Source organism: Notolepis coatsorum (assembly GCF_963971535.1).
Source record: "Notolepis coatsorum genome assembly, chromosome: 14".
Classification (NCBI taxonomy): domain Eukaryota; kingdom Metazoa; phylum Chordata; class Actinopteri; order Aulopiformes; family Paralepididae; genus Notolepis; species Notolepis coatsorum.
In genome coordinates this window covers 10150234-10175383 of record NC_140178.1, presented here as the reverse complement: position 1 = coordinate 10175383, position 25150 = coordinate 10150234, and the positions used below count along the sequence as shown (strand labels likewise).

At 46.0% G+C, this 25150-nt stretch overlaps 4 protein-coding genes across 4 annotated transcripts; 3 read left to right on the top strand and 1 right to left on the bottom strand.

The window, feature by feature from the left end:
• Nucleotides 1–1784: 1784 nt before the first annotated feature.
• On the top strand, nucleotides 1785–2417 carry LOC311239938 (histone H1-like; the record flags this gene model as incomplete). The annotated part of the gene is made up of 1 exon (XM_084328381.1): nucleotides 1785–2417. One exon carries the CDS (start codon nucleotides 1785–1787, stop codon nucleotides 2415–2417), a length of 633 nt encoding a protein of 210 aa, XP_084184507.1.
• Nucleotides 2418–3581: 1164 nt separating this feature from the next.
• Nucleotides 3582–3974, bottom strand: LOC311239937 (histone H2A-like; the record flags this gene model as incomplete). The annotated part of the gene is made up of 1 exon (XM_084328380.1): nucleotides 3582–3974. One exon carries the CDS (start codon nucleotides 3972–3974, stop codon nucleotides 3582–3584), a length of 393 nt encoding a protein of 130 aa, XP_084184506.1.
• Nucleotides 3975–4268: 294 nt separating this feature from the next.
• Nucleotides 4269–4679, top strand: LOC311239936 (histone H3.2; the record flags this gene model as incomplete). The annotated part of the gene is made up of 1 exon (XM_084328379.1): nucleotides 4269–4679. The coding sequence occupies one exon, from the start codon at nucleotides 4269–4271 to the stop codon at nucleotides 4677–4679; it is 411 nt and encodes a 136-aa protein (XP_084184505.1).
• A 19294-nt stretch (nucleotides 4680–23973) lies between these two features.
• Nucleotides 23974–24285, top strand: LOC311240839 (histone H4; the record flags this gene model as incomplete). The annotated part of the gene is made up of 1 exon (XM_084329433.1): nucleotides 23974–24285. One exon carries the CDS (start codon nucleotides 23974–23976, stop codon nucleotides 24283–24285), a length of 312 nt encoding a protein of 103 aa, XP_084185559.1.
• Between the last annotated feature and the right edge of the window lie 865 nt (nucleotides 24286–25150).

Sequence of the window (25150 nt, the reverse complement as noted above, 5' to 3'; positions counted from 1 at the left end):
TCAGTCCCCTTATGCCTCCGGCTCCTGATCCACCGCCTCCTGTGCTAGTGGATGGTCACCCCCAGTGGCAGGTCCGCCGGTTGATGGGCGTTCGTCGGCGGGGCCGGGGATTCCAATACCTGGTGGACTGGGAGGGTTACGGCCCTGAGGAGCGTAGCTGGGTCTCCCGGCAGCTCATCGTGGATCCCGGCTTGATCACCGACTTCCATCGGGCCCATCCTGACGAGCCGGGTCGGCCTGGTCGCCGGGCGGCTCCCGTTGAGGGGGGGGTACTGTGAGGTTTCTGTCCTTGCCTTCTCACTCGTTCTGTTCCTTTAACCACCCTCGCTTTGTTTTCATTCATTTTTTCTGTCAAGTATTTCAATTCCCTCGTTCACACGTTTCTCCCCGCTGACGTCATCTGAGACGTCGCTGATTGGTTCCCTCACTTCCCCACGCTTTTCAATCACATTCCCCAGCTGTCACTGCCTTTCAATCAATCGATCCCTCATTATTTATACCCCGTTTTCCCCACCCTAAGTTGTTGGTTCGTCTTGATTTGTCGCTGGATGTTTTTCCCCGTTGCTTCTGTTTCACTGTGCTATTCTCCAGGAAATTCCTAGAAGCCTTCGCTTGGATACCTGCTCCGTGGCGCGCGCTCGCCTCCACTGTTTGTTCCTGTTCCTTTACGCAGCTCGTCTGGGTGAGTTTTTCTAGATTGACTGTCTTGACCTATTTCCTATTTTCGTGTGTAACCTTTACACTGAAGTCTACCACCTTTTTGTCAGACAGTCACTCACCCAGCCATTATCGTTTTTGCCTTTTCCTTATGGAATAATATTTCGGGATCTTCCACCTCCCACTGTGTATTTACACGAAGATATTATTTCACATTTGGACTGTGTTGGATTTTTGCTCACTGTGTATTTACACGAAGATATTGTTTCACATTTGGACTGTGTTTGGATTTTTGCTCACTGTGTGTTTACACGAAGATAGTATTTCACATTTGGACGGTGTTTGGATTTTGCTCACTGTGTGTTTACATGAAGATATTTCACTTGGGCTGTTTTTGGAAGATTGCACATCACTGTGTTGTTTAACACGAAGAATATAACACCCTGTCCTCCAGCTCGTTTCAAGTCTGCTCTGTCACTGACCCGTTCCCTCTCTCCCTCTCTCGGTCTTGCACAACATCTGAGAGGTCCGCCGTGAGAGTCTGCAGAGCGGTACAGAGGTCTGCTCCTGCTTCCCAAGACAACCCTTCCGGGAGAAGCTGCAGAGCAGCAGAACTTTGCCCCTTGTTCTTTGTACCTGTTCTTGTTGACCTGTTTTCCCTGTTTCACTTATTCCTATTATCAAATAAACAAGCCCTCGTATTTGGCAACTCTGAATCCAACTCTCTTGTGTCGTTAGCGTTTGGGGTCGGTGTCAAACCACAACAATCTAAAGAATTGTGAGACATAAATAACAGAGAAAGGTATAGCTGTGCACCATGGTGAATGCGCAAATTGGTGGTTTGAAGCGTCCACAAACACACCAGGGGTCTCCAAATGGTTTAATTCTGATGGCACATATGTCGGCTTGCTGACCCATTTGGCGTTAAATTCCTGCAATATTCATAGTTGCGTATTTGAGCTATTTTTTGGCGAGGAGAAAACACACGTGGCAGAGAATTTTGGCAGCACAGAGGACAGGGTGGGTTGAGTCTACATGGCTCTCATGTAGTGTTTAAGACCAGCCCTCTGACTGAGCTTCAATATCATAATTCTAGTTGTGTTGAATCTGAGACAGAACGAGAGAAGATGGCAGAAGTCGCTCCAGCTCCCGCCGCTCCGGCTAAGGCCGCTAAGAAGAAGGCAGCTCCCAGACCCAAGAAGGCAGGTCCCAGCGTCAGTGACCTGGTCGTCGAGGCAGTGTCTGCTTCTAAAGAGAGGAGCGGTGTGTCTCTGGCTGCCGTAAAGAAGGCTCTGGCTGCCGGCGGCTATGACGTGGACAAGAACAAGGCCCGCGTTAAGACAGCTGTCAAGAGTCTGGTGACAAAGGGAACCCTGGTCCAGGTCAAGGATACCGGAGCCTCCGGCTCTTTCAAGATCAACAAGGCTGAGGTTAAAGCCAAAAAGCTCGCAAAGAAAGCCGCTCCGAAAGCCAAGAAGCCAGCAGCCAAGAAACCTGTCGTGGTCAAAAAGCCCGCGAAGGCAGCAACGAAGAAGCCTGCTGCCGCCAAGAAGTCTCCCAAGAAAGTCAAGAAGGTAGCGGCCAAGAGTCCCAAGAAGGTAGCAGCCAAGAGTCCCAAGAAGGTAGCGGCCAAGAGTCCCAAGAAGGTAGCAGCCAAGAGCCCAAAGAAGGTGAAAAAGCCCGCTGCGCCCAAGAAGGCCCCAGCTAAGAAGGCTGCCAAGCCCATAGCAGCTAAGCGGGCAGCTCCCAAGAAGAGATAAGCGTTTGAACAGAACGTTGTCTTTAATTCAACAAAAGGCTCTTTTAAGAGCCACCCACCACTTTCATGAAAAGCAATTATTGTACTCTAGTGTGTGTGGAAGTGAGGGGCTTATCGAAGTATATAACTTCGTATTACTTTTCGGATGGTTGATTTCCACGAGTTACTTCCAGCACGGCAACAAAGCAAACGCAACTTTATAATATTATATAAATATGGAGAATATACCACAAACTAATATAAAATATAGGTTCTTAATTTGAGAATGTTGATTGTTATTAAGTCCGTTTTGATTAGTGGGTCCTACTAACGCAGATACTTTACCGCAACGAGTTGAGCCCTTTATTGTGGAAATACATAAATTGCTATCATTATGGTGAATTTATGTCCGTGCGTAAATGACCTATGACACTATTGGAATGACTACGGGTGATGGCCCATTAGTAGACACACAGCACATTATTGTAATTTTATTTATTCAGACTGGTTTGGATCATATGTTGGCACATAATTATGTTTCCCACTACCTCACATTATATCTACACAAGCAACCATTATAGTATACAGAACAAGTGGAACATTGTCTCACAAAAGGCTCTTTTATGGACCCCCACTATTTATATGAAACAGGCACGGCTACAAAACACGACTTGTAGTTCTACCCATTTATTTATAATGTGATAGTGATCCAGACCAGCAACATTGGCAGGTAAATGGTCTCAACGAGTCGCACCGCTTCAGTTGAGCCCCAACAATTATGGAAATACACAAATTGCTGTGATGTCAATTTATGTTCGTGCATGCTGTAATCTGTATATATAACCCTTACTATTTGTTTCTCAGTTCAAATTAATCATCACTTGACCGCTATGACATGCAATTCATAATTTTACATTATATTGTTAAGCCTTCAAAACAGGGACAAAAACACTGCAGACAGACAACACATTAAACATTACTTCTAAACAGCACTGTACCCATTAGTGAACACGGTCAAATGTTATGCATTATGTGTTTATCGTCTTATATTTATGTCCGAGGTAGCGAGACAATGTAAGTTACACAACCAAATTGTATTTTGACAAACGGAAATATTGCATTTTCAAGAAGAGGTGGGTGGCTCTGAAAAGAGCCTTTGTGGGGTTTGTCGAAGAGGCTAAATAATTTACTTCTTGGCAGCCTTAGCAGCCTTCTCGGTCTTCTTGGGCAGAAGGACAGCCTGGATGTTGGGCAGCACACCACCCTGAGCGATGGTCACTCCTCCCAGCAGTCTGTTGAGCTCCTCGTCGTTACGCACGGCCAGCTGCAGATGACGGGGGATGATACGACTCTTCTTGTTGTCACGGGCAGCGTTTCCAGCCAACTCCAGGATCTCAGCGGTCAGATATTCCAGCACAGCCGCCAGATAAACCGGGGCACCGGCTCCAACACGATGCGCATAGTTGCCTTTATGCAGCAGTCTGTGGACACGAGCCACGGGGAACTGAAGCCCGGCGCGAGAGGAGCGAGTCTTGGACTTAACTCTAGCCTTTCCTCCGGTCTTTCCTCTTCCAGACATGTTTATAATTCTCTTTAGCTAAACGAGTTAGACAATGAATGCAGTGAGTTGGAGATACGTGTTTTATTTTCGGGCTTGTGTTTTCTCACCCAATCAGGAAAGACGTTTTCTTGGCGGTTTTTCCAAAAGACGAGTCCTCCAATCCTCGCGTGAGATGTAGGCGGAATAACGAGCTCCCAGAGCGAAGACCAATCAGAAACGACTGCCCCTCCACGTTAGTAATATAAGGCCAGAGTTTCGGCAAAGCAGCGTATTATTCTTGTTCGATTGAAGAACAAAAGATAGTTTCTCATAATGGCAAGAACTAAGCAGACCGCTCGTAAGTCCACCGGTGGCAAAGCCCCAAGGAAGCAGCTCGCCACCAAGGCTGCCCGTAAGAGCGCACCGGCTACCGGCGGCGTGAAGAAGCCACATCGTTACAGGCCCGGTACCGTGGCGCTGAGAGAGATCCGTCGTTACCAGAAGTCCACCGAGTTGCTCATCCGCAAGTTGCCTTTCCAGCGCCTGGTCAGAGAAATCGCCCAGGACTTCAAGACCGACCTGCGCTTCCAGAGCTCTGCTGTCATGGCTCTTCAGGAGGCCAGTGAGGCTTACCTGGTCGGTCTGTTTGAGGACACCAACCTGTGCGCCATCCACGCCAAGAGGGTGACCATCATGCCCAAAGACATCCAGCTGGCCCGCCGCATCCGTGGAGAGCGCGCTTAAATCTGCTTTTGTTTTTCTACAGTCATAACCCAAAGGCTCTTTTAAGAGCCACCACCGTAATCATGAAAAGTACATTCCATTAACTTATTAATTCAACATGCCAGATATACTAAAACCATCACTTTAATTCTGATATTTAGACTAGCATATCTGAACAGACTGCATATATATAACATATTTGTTGATCCCCTTGGGGACATTCGTTATCATAGCAGGAGGGGAGGCACAGGCAGTATAATACATGCATCTCACAATTATATTACAGTGGAGAAGTAAGCATTTAATAAAAAGGCAGTGTAAACTGTATACAATATAATTAACTCTGGACATGCGCATATATGGGCAACAAGGTTGTCCTCTCGTAGTAGGTTCGTCCGGGAACATGGGGCCTCATTTTGAGAAGCATCTTAGAAATGTGGGAACATAGGCCCTACATTTTGAGTGAAAAGAAAATCTGGGGCTGTGGGACCATAGGGCTGACCCCCATGATGCAACACATTACATTGACCTCGATAGGGAAATTCAAAGTTTTACAGTTGAGTAAAGTAGTTTGAATATGGTCATCTGTGTCTTGTGTGTTAATTACAGCTCAATGAAATAAGGTAGCAGTCCATAAGGCGCCGTATTGCTATATTTTCATTTATATTTCATGGTGCTGTAATTAACAAGGATTTTCTCTCTGGAGTCAATACATTTCTATCTGTACGAGGTGCTTAATTTATGTCATATCAACTTTGCTATTTTGCCCATATTTTATTTTAGGAGCAACAATGTAACCGCACAGGTTCATACACTGAGACAATAGGACATAATTTATTGGTAGTTTAAAATTCAAGATGACAAACTGGTTTTCAACTCAATGTTGCAACAATCAACAACAGCTAAAAAGTAACCCATGACCATACACCCATAATATACATGTTCCAATCATACATATAACGCAGAGTTAAGGGGCAATAGCCTTTTTCTGCCCCTTGATTGAGGGCAGGTAGTGAGGAATCAGCTCAGCGACCACAGATTTCCATCTGGTTTCATGCTGAACTAGTTTGAGGGGCTTCATTCATATAATGTCATTAACAGACTCAAACACATCACTCGGGAGAAAAGATCAATCATGCCGTCCTTGTACATTTCTTTCCAAGTATTTAACATCCATTCAGTTGCTATTTTACAGATATTTATTGTTTTTGGAGCATCAATGTAGTTCCAGTTGGTTGTGTAGAGGCTGTGGCAGGTTTCCGTGCTAGTATAATACTCTGAAGTGGAGCCAGGCAAGGGAAATACATTATTCAGAGCACAATTTTACAATGATTCCTCTTCATCACGACTTTAAACAACAAGATGGCTGCTGATTGAAGTGCTGAGCTGCACCCTGTGCCAAACTTCCCTTTAAAATGCCATTATATATGCTTTGATCAGAGATAAACTGAACTTTTTCCAACCTGGATTCACCTGTTAACGAGACGGTGGAGGGACTGGAAGCCTATATTGACGCGTTTTATAAAGAAAACGCTATGGCGGGCACCAAACCCGATACCAAACGCACCCGAAGTGAGCTGGGCTCGAGTGATGCGGATGACCCAACCAGCGACATCCGTGAGTCTTTAACATCTATTCAACATCAACTCCAGAAGCTTGATCTACTCGAACAGCTGACAAACAATGTCAAGGAGTTAAAAGCTTCTGTGGAGTACAACAACTCACTCATCGAGGTACTAAAGGCAGACAATGCCTCACTCAGGATCGACGTAAACAAATTACAACGTCTGACGGGTAATCTCCAAAAAGAAAATTTCAACATGGCTAATAACATTCTTGACCTACAATGTAGAAGCATGAGAGACAACTTAATAATTCACGGTCTTCCTGAAACTAAAAATGAAACTCACCAGAGATCCGAGGAACTTTTTAGGTTATTCCTGTCAGATAACCTGAAAATGAAGTCGGCTGAAACCGAAGCTATCCGCTTTTCCAGAGTCCATCGCCTGGGGAAAGCCAAAGTCGACCAGCAGAGGCCCCGTCCCATCGTGGCCAAAGTCATCGATTCAAAGATGAAATCTGCTATTATGTCCAACGGAAGAGAGTTGAAAGGATCCAAATATTCCATCAGTGACCAGTTCCCGGCAGAGATCATGAGTAGACGCAGGCTGCTCTACCCGGTCATGGCATGGCGGAGGCGAGGAAAAACAAACGGAATGCTCGTATGTTCATGGATAAACTTTATATTGATGGAACTATGTACAGGAATCCCCGTATTACATACTGGCTGAGTGGAGGCGACGAAAACGTCTTTCATGACGCTCAGGAGGAGATACTGACTCCAAGTATCCAGCGTGCTTCCCGAGCTGCTGTAAACAATGACGCTTGAAGATGATGTCATCATCACCAAGGCGTCCTCGTTGCTATGACTACCCGGGACCTGACTGAATACACGTAGGACACTGCATGCAGAATGCAGATGCAGTCTTCCTTTCTTTTCATTTATCTCTTGTGCTTTTCTTTTCTTCTCAATCTCATATCCATTCCATTTGTTTGTTTGTTCCAATTCATTTATTTAATTTTTCCTTCTTATCTCTCCACCCTCTCTTTCAGGTCAATGTTTGATTATCTCTCTCTCTCTCTCTCTCTCTCTCTCTCTCTCTCTCTCTCTCTCTCTCTCTCTCTCTCTCTCTCTCTCTCTCTCTCTCTCTCTCTCTCTCTCTCTCTCTCATATTATTATATTATATTTTCCCTCATCTTTGGCTAGGAAAATGCGGTTAACGTTGGGCTACTCACCCAGACCCTTGGGCTAATGGGTTTGAATGGAGTGGCCTTGGGTTATTGTTTGTATGCTCTGTTAATCATTTTAGCCCATCCATTAGGGATGGGCCATATGTGTTTTATGTGTAACCCGTCTGTGCAAGACGTTAGGGTTATTTAGTTTTATGTACTTCACCCCCTCCCCCCTCCGTTCACCCCCCCCTTATTCCAGCCATTTAGAGACCTGCCCACATTAGCCTCAATAGAAGCGTCAAAAAAAATATTGCATTACCAACAACCATACAACAACATGTATAGATTATGGCTAGTTTGAACATAATGATATGGAACACTGGTGGAATAAATAAACAACACAAACGAAAAAGCGTGCTCACACTGATGAAAAAAGAACAGGTGGACATAGCTCTGCTAAGCGAAACGCACATTTTAGAGAAAGACATAGATATGTTAGCGGACAACACATATCATAACATCAGTCACTCTTCCTTTGGAACGAGAACTCGGGGAGTAGCCATAGTTGTTAGACGGAAGTTGAATATTGAATTGAAGGGAGTATGGTCTGATGCAGATGGTCGGATAACTATAGCTAAGATTTTACATAAGAACAGAAAAATAGCGTTGGTAGCGGTATACGCCCCAAATTTATACGAAGTTAGTTTCTTTACTACACTTACCAGAGCAATGTTAGACCTTCCCGAATACTCATTTATAATCGGTGCAGATTTTAATGCCATTTGGAACCCAAGGATGGACAAATCAAACCCCTCCTTTTCCAATGAACAAAAAAATGCATCTAATGCATTAAAGGATTGGTCGAAGATTACAGGTGTAAATGACTTATGGCGTTCACTCAACCCCATGACCCGGAAGTACTCTTGTCGATCTGCGAGACATAATACATTATCCAGAATAGATTACGTTTTCACAACCCCGAGACTATTTGATAACTACGATGTGGAAATGATACCCAATGCATTGTCTGATCACTGTTATTTACTCTTAAAAGGAACATTTGGTATACTATCATCCCGAGCCCCAAGATGGCGATTTAACACGATGCTGCTTAATAACAAGGAATTCATTACACAAATCAAAGAAGCTCTTACGGTATTTGTTGTGAAGGATCAGATTAAACCGAATATGTATATTTATTTATATATATATATTTAATTGTATTTGTATATCGTTTGATATCCCCTGTATATTCCTTGTACAATATGCATTGAATATCCCCGTTTCTACTAAACAGCCCATAATAGTTTCATTCTACCATTGGACGAGAACCTGGCGCCAGGTTGCCATACCCCTAGGTTCAAGTTCAATCGTGCCGCCTAACATGTCGAGGCAACCCCCGGTTCCGCGCAGTAATATGCCGGGCGAAATACGTGTGGTACTATTTGTTCATAGCGCATATATATATGGCGCTCGTAAAGTAGAACTCCCTTTTAGTCCAGTTCTTTACCCTCCAACAGAGTGACAGACGCAAAAACCTCCCCACGAAGCACGTGCGGTGTAGTAGGGCCTACTTGGCCCAGAATAGGCATTGAGATATCGTGTAGATTAATAGTTGAATGGTCATAGTTTGGCACCATACCGTCGAGTTGGACGTATTCTATTAAGCTAATAATAGTCTATTTATGTATGGTGCATCGTTCGGTTCGAGTTCTACAGTTATCAGTACCCCCATCGTTCCTGACGTTATCTGGACGCTTATCCAGGCTGGTCAGACCCCTAGTGGTGATTGCATCCGAGGAGCTCCGGGTCAAGAGCGACTGGACCTGTATATTGGATTACTCTACCCGACGACGGCGAGCTTTCCACGGCTCTTGGATTATGCTTTATGTGCTTTGATTATTCCATGGATAAAGGCCAACACTGTCGAGTGTTGGAATTACCCCCCGGAGAGGACTACAGGTGAGGCGGCGCTCTACACGTGAGGTCGCACCACGTCTCTCCGTTGTGGACCGGCAGATACCGTTCCACAGAGGGTCCAGCTGTGTTCGTCTACGGCCCGAGGTTCTGTGGGCACTGGGTCTAAGACTTTGGATTCTCCCAAGACACCGTCGGCCAGATGGGATACCGCCAGCGACTTCTCTAACCCCCCCCTCCTACTGTCTTACAACCAGCGGGACCCCCCCCCCCCCCTTAGTGTATCCAGCTATAATCATTTAAGTACTATCGCTATCGTTTCCTAAATATTCCAGGTTGTATACTTACTCCCTGCGCAACCAGAGATTGGACATTCAATGTTGATTTACCTACGAATACTCATTTGCCATAAAAGTGCATACTTAACATTTCAAATCATAAATGTAATTAAGTGAATGTTGTATACACCCTTTGCTGTATTAAATATTCGATTTGGTCCATTTGTGTTGGTTCGTTTCATCAGGTGGGAAAGTGTTCATCATACTTATATCTTGTACTGGGTGGCCAGAAGTTAAAGTACATGAGGTAGTGGTATTAAATATCATATCTAACAATACAGTCAGGGAATTGTACCCCTCAGCTACAATTGGTCCTTCGAGCCGGATGGTAACTAGTGTAATATTAATATAGTGTTATTAATATCGAAATGGCCTATGATGAACACTCCACGAAACGATCCTCCTAACCTAGAACGCCCGCGGCGCAGACGACAGACACCTCAGTACTTAGAGGCTTACACTGTCAGTCAACTACCTAGCCTTCGACAAACGGTAAACGTGGTAAAAGTAGAAAGTAAAATTATGTCTGACCTTAACGACCAGGTTTCCCCGACCACAGAGGCCCTAGTAGGTCCTAATGTAACTGACCAAGCCCACGGTGGAGACCAGGAGGGAATTGACATGCCTTTACCCCCCGCCACTACTAAAGAAGTAGTCCCCGACACGCCCCGGGAGGAAGACAACCCTACAGAGAGAGAACTCTGCACGGAAGAAGAAGAGGAGAGCGCCGAGGAACTAGAGCTCCAGGACTCCCCAACGAGTACCCCCAGGAGCGGTTCACGCAGGAGCGGCTCACCTCCACTACCGCCTTCCCCCAGCGAAGCGGAGAGGATACTACAACAGGCGTTCCTCGTCAGCCTGACAGCCTCTACCGAACGCGATCGGCTCCAAGCACAGACGCTTAGCGAGCGCGAACGTCTCCAAGCCCAGGCGACCAGCGAGCGCGAACACCTCCAAGCACAGCAACGGAGCGAAGAACAGCGCACAAGTCTGGAGATGAGACGCTTCCAGATGGAAGAGAATATGGCAGGAGACCGCGCCGACGCCCAGCGCACCGCTGCCGGTGCCCAAAGAGACGCAGAGCGCGACAGACTACAAGCGCAACTGATAGAGCAGCTGATAAAAAGGACAACTCCCTCTCCCTCCGCCAGGGGCTCAAGGAACTCGTCGAGACAGCAGTCAAGAGCAGCGTCACCGCAACAAGCAAGCGACCCTGAACTTGACCAACAGACCGAGTCTAGACCCCCCGCAGACCCCCTTCCCATACCGGTCCAAGCGAGACCCAGCTACAAGGAAGGAGCGGCCTACACTGCGGAGAAGCTAAATAAACGATTACAAGATCTGGAAGATTTGATAGAAGAAGAAGAGGGAGAAGAGGAGAACCAAGCCCGACGACAGCACAGTACTCCACCGGACCAGGAGGTCCCATACAGTCCAGGCTATACCCCCGCGGCGCTGCGCTACAGACCCCCGACTCTATTTACGGGTGAGCACGACGCACGACCAGCCCCGAGGAACAGTACCTGGACCAGCGGGCCATGGTACCCTGCCAGTACCGGCCCACAGCGAGGCGCAAGAGGGGACTCGCCCAGGAGGTCTCTCCCCCAACGCTCGCCGATGTATTCGCCATCCACGGCGTCATACAACGCCACGCCGTCAATCCCAGACTTCGTCTATGAGAGTCGAGCACAGTACACGGAGCTCCGGATGTGCTTAGAGACAATGCTGGTGGATGTCATTGATGAACGCCACAAGTATGCAATATTATTGAAGCACCTGAAAGTACCGCGAGCACACAATATAGCGCTAGCCTATGCTACCTCCTCGACCCCATACACAGCGGCCCTTGCAGCGCTGGATCAAAGATATGGACGTATATGGGATTACGTAATCCAGGAGATAAGGCATATTGACCGCCTACCCCCAGCCACAGACAATCGCTCACTGGACGACCTGTCAATCAAAGTGCAGTCCCTGGTGGGGATGCTGGGAGCTCAACGGGAGAAGGGCAGGCATGAGCTGTACGCCAACTCTAACGTTGAGAGGATTTTGGAGAAGCTGCCACCCGCAAGACAGGAGCGCTTTCGGCGGCAGAGGGACTACCGAGATCCCGACGGCCCCGAGCCATCCCTCCTTGATCTGGCCGACTTCTTGGCGAGAGAGGTCAGCAGCTTACGACTGGACACCTTCGGGCGGAGCACGCCAAGCTCCAGAGAGGGACCCAGGAGAATAAGTGATGGAAGAAGATCGGTGACTGTCATGCACCAATCAGAGTCAGTACCGAGCAGTAAGAGTCACAGCACCCCCTCGAGAAAGGAGAAGTGGAAGATAGCGTGTCCCTACTGTGAGAAAGAACACTGGCTGTCACAATGTGACTCATTCACAAAGATGAATGCAGAAGAAGTGAGCCAATGGATAAAGTCCAACCGGCGCTGTTATCGATGTGCGCGGCCCCACATGGCAGCCGAATGCCGCCTAAAGAAAAGGTGCAGCCGGTGCGATGGAGCCCATCTAGATATACTACACGATAGTAACGGAAGACGGCCTACACCTGCACCACGGAGCGGCACCAAGGCAAGTGTCATGTACATTGACCCCGCCAGCAGCAACGGAGCTCAAGTGCTCTTAAAGGTAGTCCGTGTGACATTGAGCTACCAGGATAAAGTCATGGACACTTACGCCGTCCTTGATGACGGGTCAGAGAAGACCCTTCTGCTCGCCTCCGCTGCGACTCAACTGGGACTGCGGGGGAGCAAGAACGAAATGACGATTCGGACAATAAGAAGAGATTTAAAGACGATAAAGGGCGAGAATGTCTCCTTCACTATCGCAGCCAACGGGCAGCCAGAGCGACGGTACAAGATCACAAATGCTTTCACCAGCCAAGAAATAGGACTCTCGCAGTACACCTACCCTGTCACCAAGTTGATGGATAAATATGTGCACCTGCGCCAATTACCTATCCCGCTCATAAACGGCGCTACCCCGACCCTGTTGATAGGCTCCGACCATGCAGAACTCATAGTCCCGATTGACCGGGTCCATACCGGTCCCCGAGGCTGTCCTGCAGCCGTCGAGACCCGCCTAGGATGGACATTACAAGGCCCCCTCGCTAAATCTCTCAACCGAACCGCAGCCACTAGCTGCTTCCACTCCCGAACGACAGAAGAAGACACCACTCTCCTGCAGCATGTCGAGAGGCTATGGACCCTAGAGACAATGCCCTTTAAGAACGAAAAGAAAGACATTCGCTCTAAAGAAGACATTTACGCCATCCACCTACTCGAGCAGGGGACAAAGAGAGTCACAGTCGGCGGAGTGATGAGATACGCAACTCCACTCCTGAGGCGAGAGGGAATGCCCCCCTTTCACGCAAAGAAAGACGCCACGGAGCGCTATCTACTGAACACAGAGCGGCGCCTAGCCAAAGACCCCGCTCAACAGAGTGTGTACCGAGCTGAGATTGAGAAGCTACGGGACACGTAACAAAGATTGACATTAAAGAGGCCGATCAGACGACCGAATCATGGTACGTGCCGCATCACAAGGTCCATCACAATGGCAAGGATCGCATTGTGTTTAACTGCAGCTACCAGATCGGATCCCAAAATCTGAATAAAGAGCTCTTGCCCGGCCCCACACTCGGCCCCTCCCTACTGGGCGTGCTGCTGCGCTTCCGCCAGGACAAGGTGGCTATAAGCGGGGATATCAAAGGGATGTTCTTGCAAGTGAGACTAGTAGAGGAGGACAAGCCTCTGCTACGGTTCCTATGGAGAGAGAAGACCGGAGATGAGAACCCATCCATCTACCAGTGGGAAGTACTCCCCTTCGGAACCACGTGCAGCCCGTGCTGTGCTACATTTGCACTACAGAAACACGTCACAGAGGACCCAGCAGCAGATGAAGAGGTCCAACACAGTGTGAAGAACAGTTTCTACGTAGACAACTGTCTACAAAGCGTCTCGACTCAAGAAGAAGCCGAGGCTCTCCTAATCAAGTTACGCGCCTCCCTAATCAAAGGAGGCTTTGATCTCAGGCAGTGGGCCAGCAGTGACCCGCACGTATTGCGCAGCCTCTCCTCCGCAGACAAGGCTGCCAGCAGCGAGACCTGGATGGCGACAATCCCAGGAGAAGCCCAAGAAATGACACTAGGATTAGTCTGGCGCTTCAAAACAGACTCGCTCCACTATAGACACAAACCCTTGGCTCCAGAGCAAGGAAGGTCGGCGGCGATACCGACCACCAGACGGAGTGTGTACAGAACACTCGCCAGACAATACGACCCGCTGGGATGTATTCTACCTTACACCACCAGGGCAAAGATGATTGTACGAGCACTATGGGACAAGGACCAGGGCTGGGACGACCCAATACCTGCACACCTTGCCTCAACATGGAGAGAGTGGGAGACGGAACTCCGCTCACTCCCAGGTGTCAATATACGCCGCAGCTACTTCCCATCCACAGTGAGGCCAGAGACATGCGAGATTGAGCTACACGTCTTCAGCGATGCCTCCGAAGTAGCCTACGGATCGGTTGCTTATTTGCGTGCCCAAGAGATGGGAGGAGAGATACACACTGCTTTCATACTGGCCCGCTCAAGGATAGCCCCACGTAAGCAACAATCTATCCCACGTCTAGAGCTCTGCGCAGCCCTCGCAGGAGCGCATCTAGCCACGTTAATCCAACGTGAACTCACCATTCCGGTGCATAGAACAATCTTGTGGTCAGATTCCACGACAGTACTCACATGGATTAAGTCTGATTCATGCAGATACAAAGTCTTCGTGGGAGTCAGAGTCACCGAGATTCAGGAACTAACAGAAGAAGCAAGCTGGAGATATGTGGATACCAAACACAACCCAGCTGACGTCATCACCCGGGGAATGTCCCTGGATGACCTAACCCGTCGCAACATCTACAGTGACGGACCAGCATTCCTCCAGCTCCCGGAAGGAGATTGGCCTACGCCCACCCCAAGGGAAGCAAGTAGAGAGGAGGCTGAGAACAAGAAGCCTATGTTCTGTGGACTGAGCACTGTCGCCTCCACAGACCCGAACATAGATGACTGCATTACCCTAGAGAGTGCGCAACAAAGGACATTCCTGCGGCACCACCCAGAGATTCAGTCCACCACTGACATGTCAGCAGCTGACTACGAAGAAGCAGAACTTCTTCTACTACAACGAGCCCAGAGAGACTCGTTCCCCGATGAGCTAGACTGTCTACAGGGAGGAAACCCTGTCCCATCAGACAGCAGACTGATTCACCTGGCACCAGAGAGTGACGCACATAATCTCATCAGAGTGGGTGGTCGCCTGCGGAGAGCCCCCGATCTACCAGATGACATTAAGCACCCGATCGTCTTGAACAGCCGACACAAGGTCACAGAGCTGATCATAAAGAAATACGACGAGGATGTGCACCACGCCGGAGCAGAGAGTCTTCGCGGAGATCAGACGTCGTTATTGGATATTACAAGGGAGAGAAGCAGTACGGCGCTTCCAGCGAACCTGTCTAGACTGCCGTAAGTGGCGCGTGCAGCCCAGCATACCACGGATGGCTGACCTACCCCCCTGTCGCCTCCGAATCGGCGACAAGCCATTCCACTCCACAGGCATGGACTGTTTTGGCCCGTTGTATATAAAAAGAGGAAGAGGCACCGAGAAGCGGTGGGGTATTGTATTCAAATGCATGACCACCAGAGCGATACATATCGAGCTCCTTCCGACCATGAGCACAGACTCATTCCTTATGGCCTTCCGGAGATTCATATCACGGAAAGGACAACCGTCTACATTGTTGTCTGATCACGGGACCAACTTCAAAGGCGGAGAAAGAGAGCTGAGAGAGAGCTTCCAAGCTATGGGCCCAGAACTTAAGACCCACCTCGCTCCAGCCCAGGTTGACTTCCAGTTTAATCCCCCGAACGCACCCCACTTCGGTGGAACCTGGGAACGAGAAGTACGTTCTATAAAGACAGCCCTGTATGCCGTACTCGGAGCCCAGACTGTGGCAGAGGAAGTCCTAATGACAGTCCTCACGGAGATCGAGGGAGTATTGAACTCCAAGCCCCTCGGTTACGTCTCCAGTGATGTAGCAGATGTCGACCCAGTCACCCCCAACACACTCCTAATGGGGCGGCTGGACCCCGCGCTACCCCAGACAATGTACAGGCCCGAAGAAGCGAACGGCCGAAGAATGTGGAGGTACAGCCAAGTACTAGCTGACAAGTTTTGGAGCAGCTTCCTACTTCACTACCTACCGTCTCTACAGACCCGCCAGAAGTGGGTAAAAGAGAGAGACAATTTGACAGAAGGAACAGTCATCATGATAGTTGACCAGTCACTCCCCAGAGCTATGTGGCCGGCTGGCCGCGTAAGCAAAGTGATCACCGGTGCCGATGGCAAGGTCCGAGCAGCTGAAGTACTCGTCCAAGGGCGCACCTACACACGGCCCGTGGCGAGGCTCATAGAACTGCCCCGACTCCCAGATACTATCGATGATGACCATGACCCTATGACTTTGTGAGTTGACTGACCTTACAGCGGACCTTGAGTGGAAGACAGTGCGGTTAATCTGTCTCTGCTTAGCTAATTAGGTGGGACTAATTAGGGGGCGGCTGTTGTGAAGGATCAGATTAAACCGAATATGTATATTTATTTATATATATATATTTAATTGTATTTGTATATCGTTTGATATCCCCTGTATATTCCTTGTACAATATGCATTGAATATCCCCGTTTCTACTAAACAGCCCATAATAGTTTCATTCTACCATTGGACGAGAACCTGGCGCCAGGTTGCCATACCCCTAGGTTCAAGTTCAATCGTGCCGCCTAACATGTCGAGGCAACCCCCGGTTCCGCGCAGTAATATGCCGGGCGAAATACGTGTGGTACTATTTGTTCATAGCGCATATATATATGGCGCTCGTAAAGTAGAACTCCCTTTTAGTCCAGTTCTTTACCCTCCAACAGAGTGACAGACGCAAAAGCCTCCCCACGAAGCACGTGCGGTGTAGTAGGGCCTACTTGGCCCAGAATAAGCATTGAGATATCGTGTAGATTAATAGTTGAATGGTCATAGTTTGGCACCATACCGTCGAGTTGGACGTATTCTATTAAGCTAATAATAGTCTATTTATGTATGGTGCATCGTTCGGTTCGAGTTCTACAGTTATCAGTACCCCCATCGTTCCTGACGTTATCTGGACGCTTATCCAGGCTGGTCAGACCCCTAGTGGTGATTGCATCCGAGGAGCTCTGGGTCAAGAGCGACTGGACCTGTATATTGGATTACTCTACCCGACGACGGCAAGCTTTCCACGGCTCTTGGATTATGCTTTATGTGCTTTGATTATTCCATGGATAAAGGCCAACACTGTCGAGTGTTGGAATTACCCCCCGGAGAGGACTACAGGTGAGGCGGCGCTCTACACGTGAGGTCGCACCACGTCTCTCCGTTGTGGACCGGCAGATACCGTTCCACAGAGGGTCCAGCTGTGTTCGTCTACGGCCCGAGGTTCTGTGGGCACTGGGTCTAAGACTTTGGATTCTCCCAAGACACCGTCGGCCAGATGGGATACCGCCAGCGACTTCTCTAACCCCCCCCTCCTACTGTCTTACAACCAGCGGGACCCCCCCCCCCCCCTTAGTGTATCCAGCTATAATCATTTAAGTACTATCGCTATCGTTTCCTAAATATTCCAGGTTGTATACTTACTCCCTGCGCAACCAGAGATTGGACATTCAATGTTGATTTACCTACGAATACTCATTTGCCATAAAAGTGCATACTTAACATTTCAAATCATAAATGTAATTAAGTGAATGTTGTATACACCCTTTGCTGTATTAAATATTCGATTTGGTCCATTTGTGTTGGTTCGTTTCATCAGGTGGGAAAGTGTTCATCATACTTATATCTTGTACTGGGTGGCCAGAAGTTAAAGTACATGAGGTAGTGGTATTAAATATCATATCTAACAATACAGTCAGGGAATTGTACCCCTCAGCTACAGTATTCCTACGGATAAATGTGAATTCGGTGCAGGACCCCAGAATATTATGGATGTCGACAAAGGGAATGATCAAGGATTTCACTGATAGCTTTTCCTCCCAAATACGCAAGAATCGATGCTCAAACTGGCTGAACTGGAAACACTTTACTCAACGTTATTTAATTCTTTGCAATACAACAACTCGGTTCAACTGGAAAATCAAGTCAATATACTAAAAAAAGAGATTAACGCCATATACAGACAACAATCTGAATTGCAAATACGTAGCACAAGACAACAGCAGTACTCCCAAGGTTCCAAACCAAGTCACCTATTAGCTATGCGACTAAGAGTCAACGCAAAATTTGCAGATATAACTACCATTAGAGCACAACAAGGACTTGTTACAGAACCCAAAGAAATAAACACGACATTCAAAGAATTCTACTCCAACTTATACAAATCAGAAACGACCTTCGATCAAAACAAGATGGACACATATCTTAATCAAATTAACCTCCCTAAACTTTCAGAGTATGACGCTAAACAGTTAGAAACACCGATCACACTAGATGAACTTAGGGAGGCCATATCTGAAATGCAAAGTGGAAGGGCCCCTGGAAGAGACGGTATCCCACCAGAAATGTACCTCTCTTGTTGGGACATAATTGGACCCTTATTACTAAATATGATTTTATACTCAGTCAAGGAGGGGAACTTCCATAAGAATGACAATATTGCACTCATAACAGTCCTCCTCAAAAAAGACAAAGACCCCACCGAGTGCGGTAGTTACAGACCTTTAAGCCTCCTCGGAACCGATATCAAACTGTACTCTAAGGTATTAGCCATCAGACTACAAAAGCATATGACGTCTTTAATTCATCCGGACCAAACAGGCTTCATAAGAGGCCGCCTGATCACTGATAACATAAGACGATTACTACACGTACTAGATGCTAACAAGGAAGACAACACACCTAAGGCGATGCTGTCCCTGGATGCAATGAAAGCTTTTGACAGGTTGGAATGGTCGTATCTATGGGCAGTGTTAGAAAGGATGGGGTTAGGAAAAGGATTCATTGATATGATTAAAGTATTATACAAAGACCCATCGGCCATGATTACAACAGGTACAATCACCTCCGAAATCTTTCCAGTATCACGGTCTTCCAGACAGGGTTGCCCCCTTAGTCCCGGACTATTCGATCTATCATTAGAGCCTTTAGCACAATATATAAGACAATCCCAATCCATAGAACCAATCGTAATCAAGGGCACACAACACAAAATTAGTTTATATGCGGACGACGTAATACTGTTCATGCAAAACCCCAACACCGCATTGCCTCATCTTCTCAAGTTGATTGAGGACTTTGGAGATTTATCAGGATTTAGGATAAATTGGCCGAAGTCGGCCTTCCTCCCACTTAACGCCCCTGCAAAAAGAAATATAACCCTCCCAGAAGAGATACCGATGGTAAAACACTTTAGATGTTTGGGAGTTGAAATATTCCCTACCATAAGCCAAACGGTGAAGCACAATTACATAAAAATCCAAAACAAAATCAAATACGACCTTGTCAGGTGGTCAAAACTTAAAAACTCAGTACAAGCACGGATATCAATAATTAAGATGGACGTCCTACCTAGAATCAACTTCTTCAGCTCAATGCTACCGTTACCCCCTCCAAAGGGTTACTGGAAAGAATTACACTCCTCCACATACAAATTTATTTGGAATAACAAACCACCACGTATAAAAAGATCCACCGCACAGAGAAACAAAGCAGACGGTGGTATGGCATTTCCAGATTTCCACCACTATTTTAAGGCATACACTTTAAGACCACTGACAACATGGTTTGATCCCCAAGCATCAGTATCCTGGAGAAATTTAGAAGAAAATATAGTAGCTCCACATAGGCTGAAGGACATAGTGTACACCAAATTATCAATTAAGCAATGCGAACGGAAATTTGGCCCCATAATCACTCATGCAATCCGGATATGGCGTGAAACACAAAAAAAGACTCTATCCCACATAAATGGCATAATCATACTCCCTTATTCAATAACAATGCACTCTTGATTGGAAAACAACCTATAAGATTCCCTAGATGGGAAAAGCAAGGCATACACACATTAGGAGACGTTTTCAACAAACAGGGTTTTTGTAGTTTTGATGAGATATGCAAAAAATTTAATCTCACCAAGTCCTCATATTATTTTTACGCACAGTTATTGGCATGTTTGAAGGCTCACGGTGTTCCATTAAGGATACCAATTGTACACCACAGATACCACAAATTCTTCTATGAAAGAGAGACATCGAGAGGTTTTGTTTCAAATTTTTATCATCAATTACTAACGGCCTCGTATGAAACCCTACATCTAGACTCAGTCTGGAGGAGGGATATACCAGACCTGGAGATAGACTTTGACTGGCAAGAAGCCTGGGCAAATGTACGCCTTGCATCAAGGAACCCGGACCATCAACAAATCAATCTTAACTATATTCACAGGACATACTTAACTCCTATAAGACTGAACAAAATGGGTCTTAAACAAGACTCCAAATGCTCCTTATGTACAAATGGGGACGAAGGGACATTTATGCACATGTAGTGGGACTGCCCACCAGTTAAGATATTTTGGAAAGAAGTGACCCAGCAATTGTCAAATCTCTTAACTCTGGATATACCTGTACACCCCTCTGTATTACTGCTGAATGATGTCTTTGAGCATGCAGTACCTCCACAGCTAAAGAGATTGGTTTTATCCGGTATCACAGTGGCTAAAAAGCTGATAGCATCACGATGGTTTCAACCGGAAAAAATTTGCCGTAAGGTCTGGATTCTTACATATCTCGATGTGATTTATCAAGAAATATCAACAGCTAGAATTTTGGGTCTCAATGAATCCAAAATGGCAATGTGGTTAGAAGTGGTGGAGAGAATAAAAGCCAGCATATAATGGTAGTGTCTGGTTAGGAACAAATTATAATGGTTGGATTATCCAATGGGGGGTCCGGGAGAGGGGGGTACGAGCTGGGGCATATGTGTATTTGTATATCCTATTGTGTGTTGTCATGTTTGTTTATGTGTTTGTTTAAAAAATAATAAAAAAATAAAATACAAAAAAAACAACTTGATTGATTAGTCATTTAAAAATGTATTATAGAAAGGAAAAAGGGAGATTGGGAGGGTTGAATAAATAAATCATGAAGTTCTTGTTTCGTTCTTGTATGTCATAAATGTCTGGATGTAACAGTACTGTATATCTGTATGTCGTGTATGTCATAAATGTTATGATGAATTGAAAATGGGGGACCCTGATGTAAACAAGAAGAAAGTCTTTCTCTGGTCTGCATCCGGTTAACAATTGTGTGTATTGAGCCATACTGTATTGTACCCATTCTGCAATCTGTATCTAAATCTAAAGTATTCAATCAATCGTTTCCATATTTGTTAAACAGAGATTGGTGTGTTGCATGGGCAAAACAGAGTCCATTCTCTTCGGTTCAAATAACAAACTCAGCAAGACCGACGGCTTCTCAGTTACAGTGGGTGACAATATTGTCACAAGGAAAGATGAAATTACCTACCTGGGTTCCATCCTAGAGGCTAATCTCTCCTGTGACAAAATGGCATCCAATGTAATAAAAAAAGTCAACCAACGAACTCGATTCTTGTACCGGATCTCCTCTCTGGTAAACAAGAATACCCTGAAGACTCTGGCAGGAGCACTCATTCAGGGGTACTACGACTATGCTTGCACCTCATGGTACCAAAGCACCTCAAAGGCGCTAAAAACAAAATTACAAACATCTCAAAACAAACTGGTCAGACTACTGCTTGACCTTACTCCTAGAACCCACCTCACCCCTGCCCACTTTGACAACCTAGGATGGCTTAGAGTAGACGACAGAGTACAGCAACTTGCAATGGGCCTGGTCTACAAGATACACTACACGACCAAGGTACCCATGTACATGTCAAAATACTTCCCAAAGGTCAGTGAATACCACGATCACAACACCAGAGGGAGCTCCACAAATCATGTTAAACCCAGATTCGGCTCAAATAAGGGACTAAACACGTTTCGCAATTATGCCACATCAATGTGGAACGCCCTACCCAAAGCTGTAAAGGAATGTGGATCACTACTCACTTTCAAAACCTCTCTCAAGGGACACCTACGGGAGACTGCAATTCAACACTGGCCCCTGTAAATATCCTAACCCAACCCCCTCCAATGTACAGTCATTTACCTAGTATGGTTTTGTCAATAGCCCAATGTACAATTTTGTTTGTTTGTACAGTGTCTCCCCCCCCCCCCCCTCAATGTACAGTTTTGCTTGTATATACAGTGTGCCCCCCCCCCCCCCCCCCCCCCAACCACCTCCAATGTAGATTACCCAGTATGGTTGTCAATATCCCAGTGTACCCAACCCCCCCCCCCCACCCAACCTCCTCCAATGTACAGTTTCTACGTCAAATGTATATACTCCCTTTTCCTGACTCCTTCTGTATCACAAACAGTACTGTATTTGCAAATCTGGTATGTCATAAATGTATAGATGTAGCAGTACTGACTATCTGTATGTCATGTATGTCATATATGTCCAGATGAATTGAAAATGGGGGACCCTGATGTAAACAAGACGAAAGTCTTTCTCTGGTCTGCATCCCCTTAACAATTGTGTGTATTGAGCTGTACTGTATTGTACCCATTCTGCAATCTGTTAATAAAGTTTTCAATCAATCAATCAATCAATCAAGCATCAGTGAGGATTATAAACTGATTTTTATGCAAATCTACTTCCCAGGACAACCATTCTTTCTTTGAGTGTTCTCAGCCCAACTGACTGGTGAACATTATTGTATATTTATATAGCCTATACCTGATTGATCAGTAAAGTCAGGTCGGGTGACAAATGAATAAACATATCCCTATGTCATTGTTGTTCTGTTTTTCCTGGACCATGTCTAGGATGCTGCCTGTCATATTGGGTTTCACCACCAGATGGAGTAAGTGCTCTACTAGGTGGAACAAGAGCCTTCAATAGATTTTCAGATTGGAGAAGTTTGAATTTAGGATTTAACTGATTTTGGAAGGGAAATTGAGTTTTTGTTACGTTAAAGGTCAGGGTTGGGTTGAGGGTTAGGGTTAAAGCAGAGTTGAGGCCATCTAGTTGGCTCCATATGCAGCTGTTTGCTATGGACCTTTAATAGCATCTATAACTTCTGGTTACACACACTCGTGGAGAGTTAACAATAACAACCAAAAGTTACAAAAAGTGACCATCGCACACAAAATAAATACATATATGTGAAACATGATGTATGATAAACTGGTATGTCAGTCAGACTGGTACATTTAGAATTAATAGTTAAATGCATGTTTAATTTGTTAAATTCATATTGAAATGCATTTTTACTTAACTTTACAGCATTATTAAAAACGTGATAGGATGTTAGGAGTCATCAGCAGCCCTCATAATTATGTATATATTATCTGACTGTTAGGATCTCTGTTTAACAGTACTGTATATTTGCATATCTTGTATGTCATAAATGTAACTACTGTGTATCTATGTCATGATACATATTTGTATGTTGTGTATGTCATAAATGTAATTATGAATTGAAAATGGGGGACCCTGATGTATGCAAGACGAAAGTCTTTCTCTGGTCTGCACCCCTTAACAATTGTGTGTATTGAGCCATACTGTATTGTACCCATTCTGCAATCTGTATCTAAATCTAAAGTATTCAAACAATCGTTTCCATATTTGTTAAACAGATATTGGTGTGTTGCATCAGTGAGGGATTATCAACTGATTTGAATGCAAATCTCCTTCCCAGGACAACTATTCTTTATTTGAGTGTTCTCAGCCCAGCTGACTGGTGAACATTATTGTCTATTAGCCCATACCTGTCTTTTTTTATAGCTAGATTCTGTGTTATTTGGTTTTTTTTTATGTGTGAATTTGCCACATTGCTCCAGGTGGGGGTAGAATAGTCAGTGGTTTTAAGTAGCTTTCATATTCTAATCACTGTGCCTCCTTCTGCAGAGCACTTTCAGGTGGTTTATCCTCCTTATTGCCTTGTTCCAGACAGGTTATGTGGGCTAGACATGTTGTGTAGATGTTGGGGCCAAGAAGACAAACATGCAGAGGAACCCTATTGGCCAAACCTCAAACCCTCCCCCCACACTTTGTCTCGGCGCTCGTTGGCCTCAACAACGTCCTCAGATAAACTTCAAATACGCATGGGTTTGGCCAACTGAGACATTCTACCATCATCTATCCGTGAACATGTCTGGTCGCGGAAAGGGAGGAAAGGGACTGGGAAAAGGAGGCGCTAAGCGTCACCGCAAAGTGCTCCGTGATAACATCCAGGGAATCACCAAACCCGCCATCCGCCGTCTGGCTCGCCGTGGTGGAGTGAAGCGTATCTCCGGTCTGATCTACGAGGAGACCCGCGGTGTGTTGAAGGTCTTCCTGGAGAACGTGATCCGTGATGCCGTCACATACACCGAGCATGCCAAGAGGAAGACCGTGACCGCCATGGATGTGGTCTATGCTCTGAAGAGACAGGGACGCACTCTGTACGGCTTCGGCGGCTAAACTGCTCACTGCGTTGTATCAAAATCTTAAAGGCTCTTTTCAGAGCCACCCACATGATTCATAGAACGAGCAGATTCTGTTTCCTCATACGTGCCTGGGCCTTTAGATTATTTTGTACTTTATTTAATCAATATATTGCGCAAGTGAGGTGTATAAAGATAAAAACTATATATATATAGACAATACTAAAACCACCCACTAGGAAACATTACCATTTTGGAAGGGGTAAGATTATAAAAATATATTTATCAGTTTTCATGCATCATTCTTTTAGATGCGCAAATGGTTTTATTGTTGTGTATAAAACCTGATTAACACAGGGCATCATTGTAAACCTGTATGATTATATGCTGACGCTTTGTATGTATTTTTTTCTCGTGTATTTGGTTATTAGAATTACCCCCCCACCCCCCTTTGTGAAAATAGTAGGAGGGCTGATGGCGGTGTGGACTAGCCACAATTGATATTAAAGGAAAACTCCAACATTTTGGGAAATTAGCTTATTTGCTATCTACCCTGCAGTTAGACAATAAGATACATACCTTTTTCTTCTCTGTGCATGCAGTAGGAGTAGGAAGACGTTGGGAACTAGGCTAATGGAGGAACCTACTTCCAGTGACTGACGCTAAGATAGGCTAACGGTGCGTGTCTTCCTACTCCTACTGCATGCACAGAGAAGAAAAATTGTATGTATCTTCTTGTCTAACTCCAGGGTAGATGGCAAATAAGCTAATTTCCCAAAATGTTGGAGTTTTCCCTTATGCCAAGCAATAATCGACATGAAACTGCATTTTTCCAAGACAATGATTTTGTGCACCTTGATAGCACCTATTGGTGACATCTGTCACTGCTTTGACTTACAATA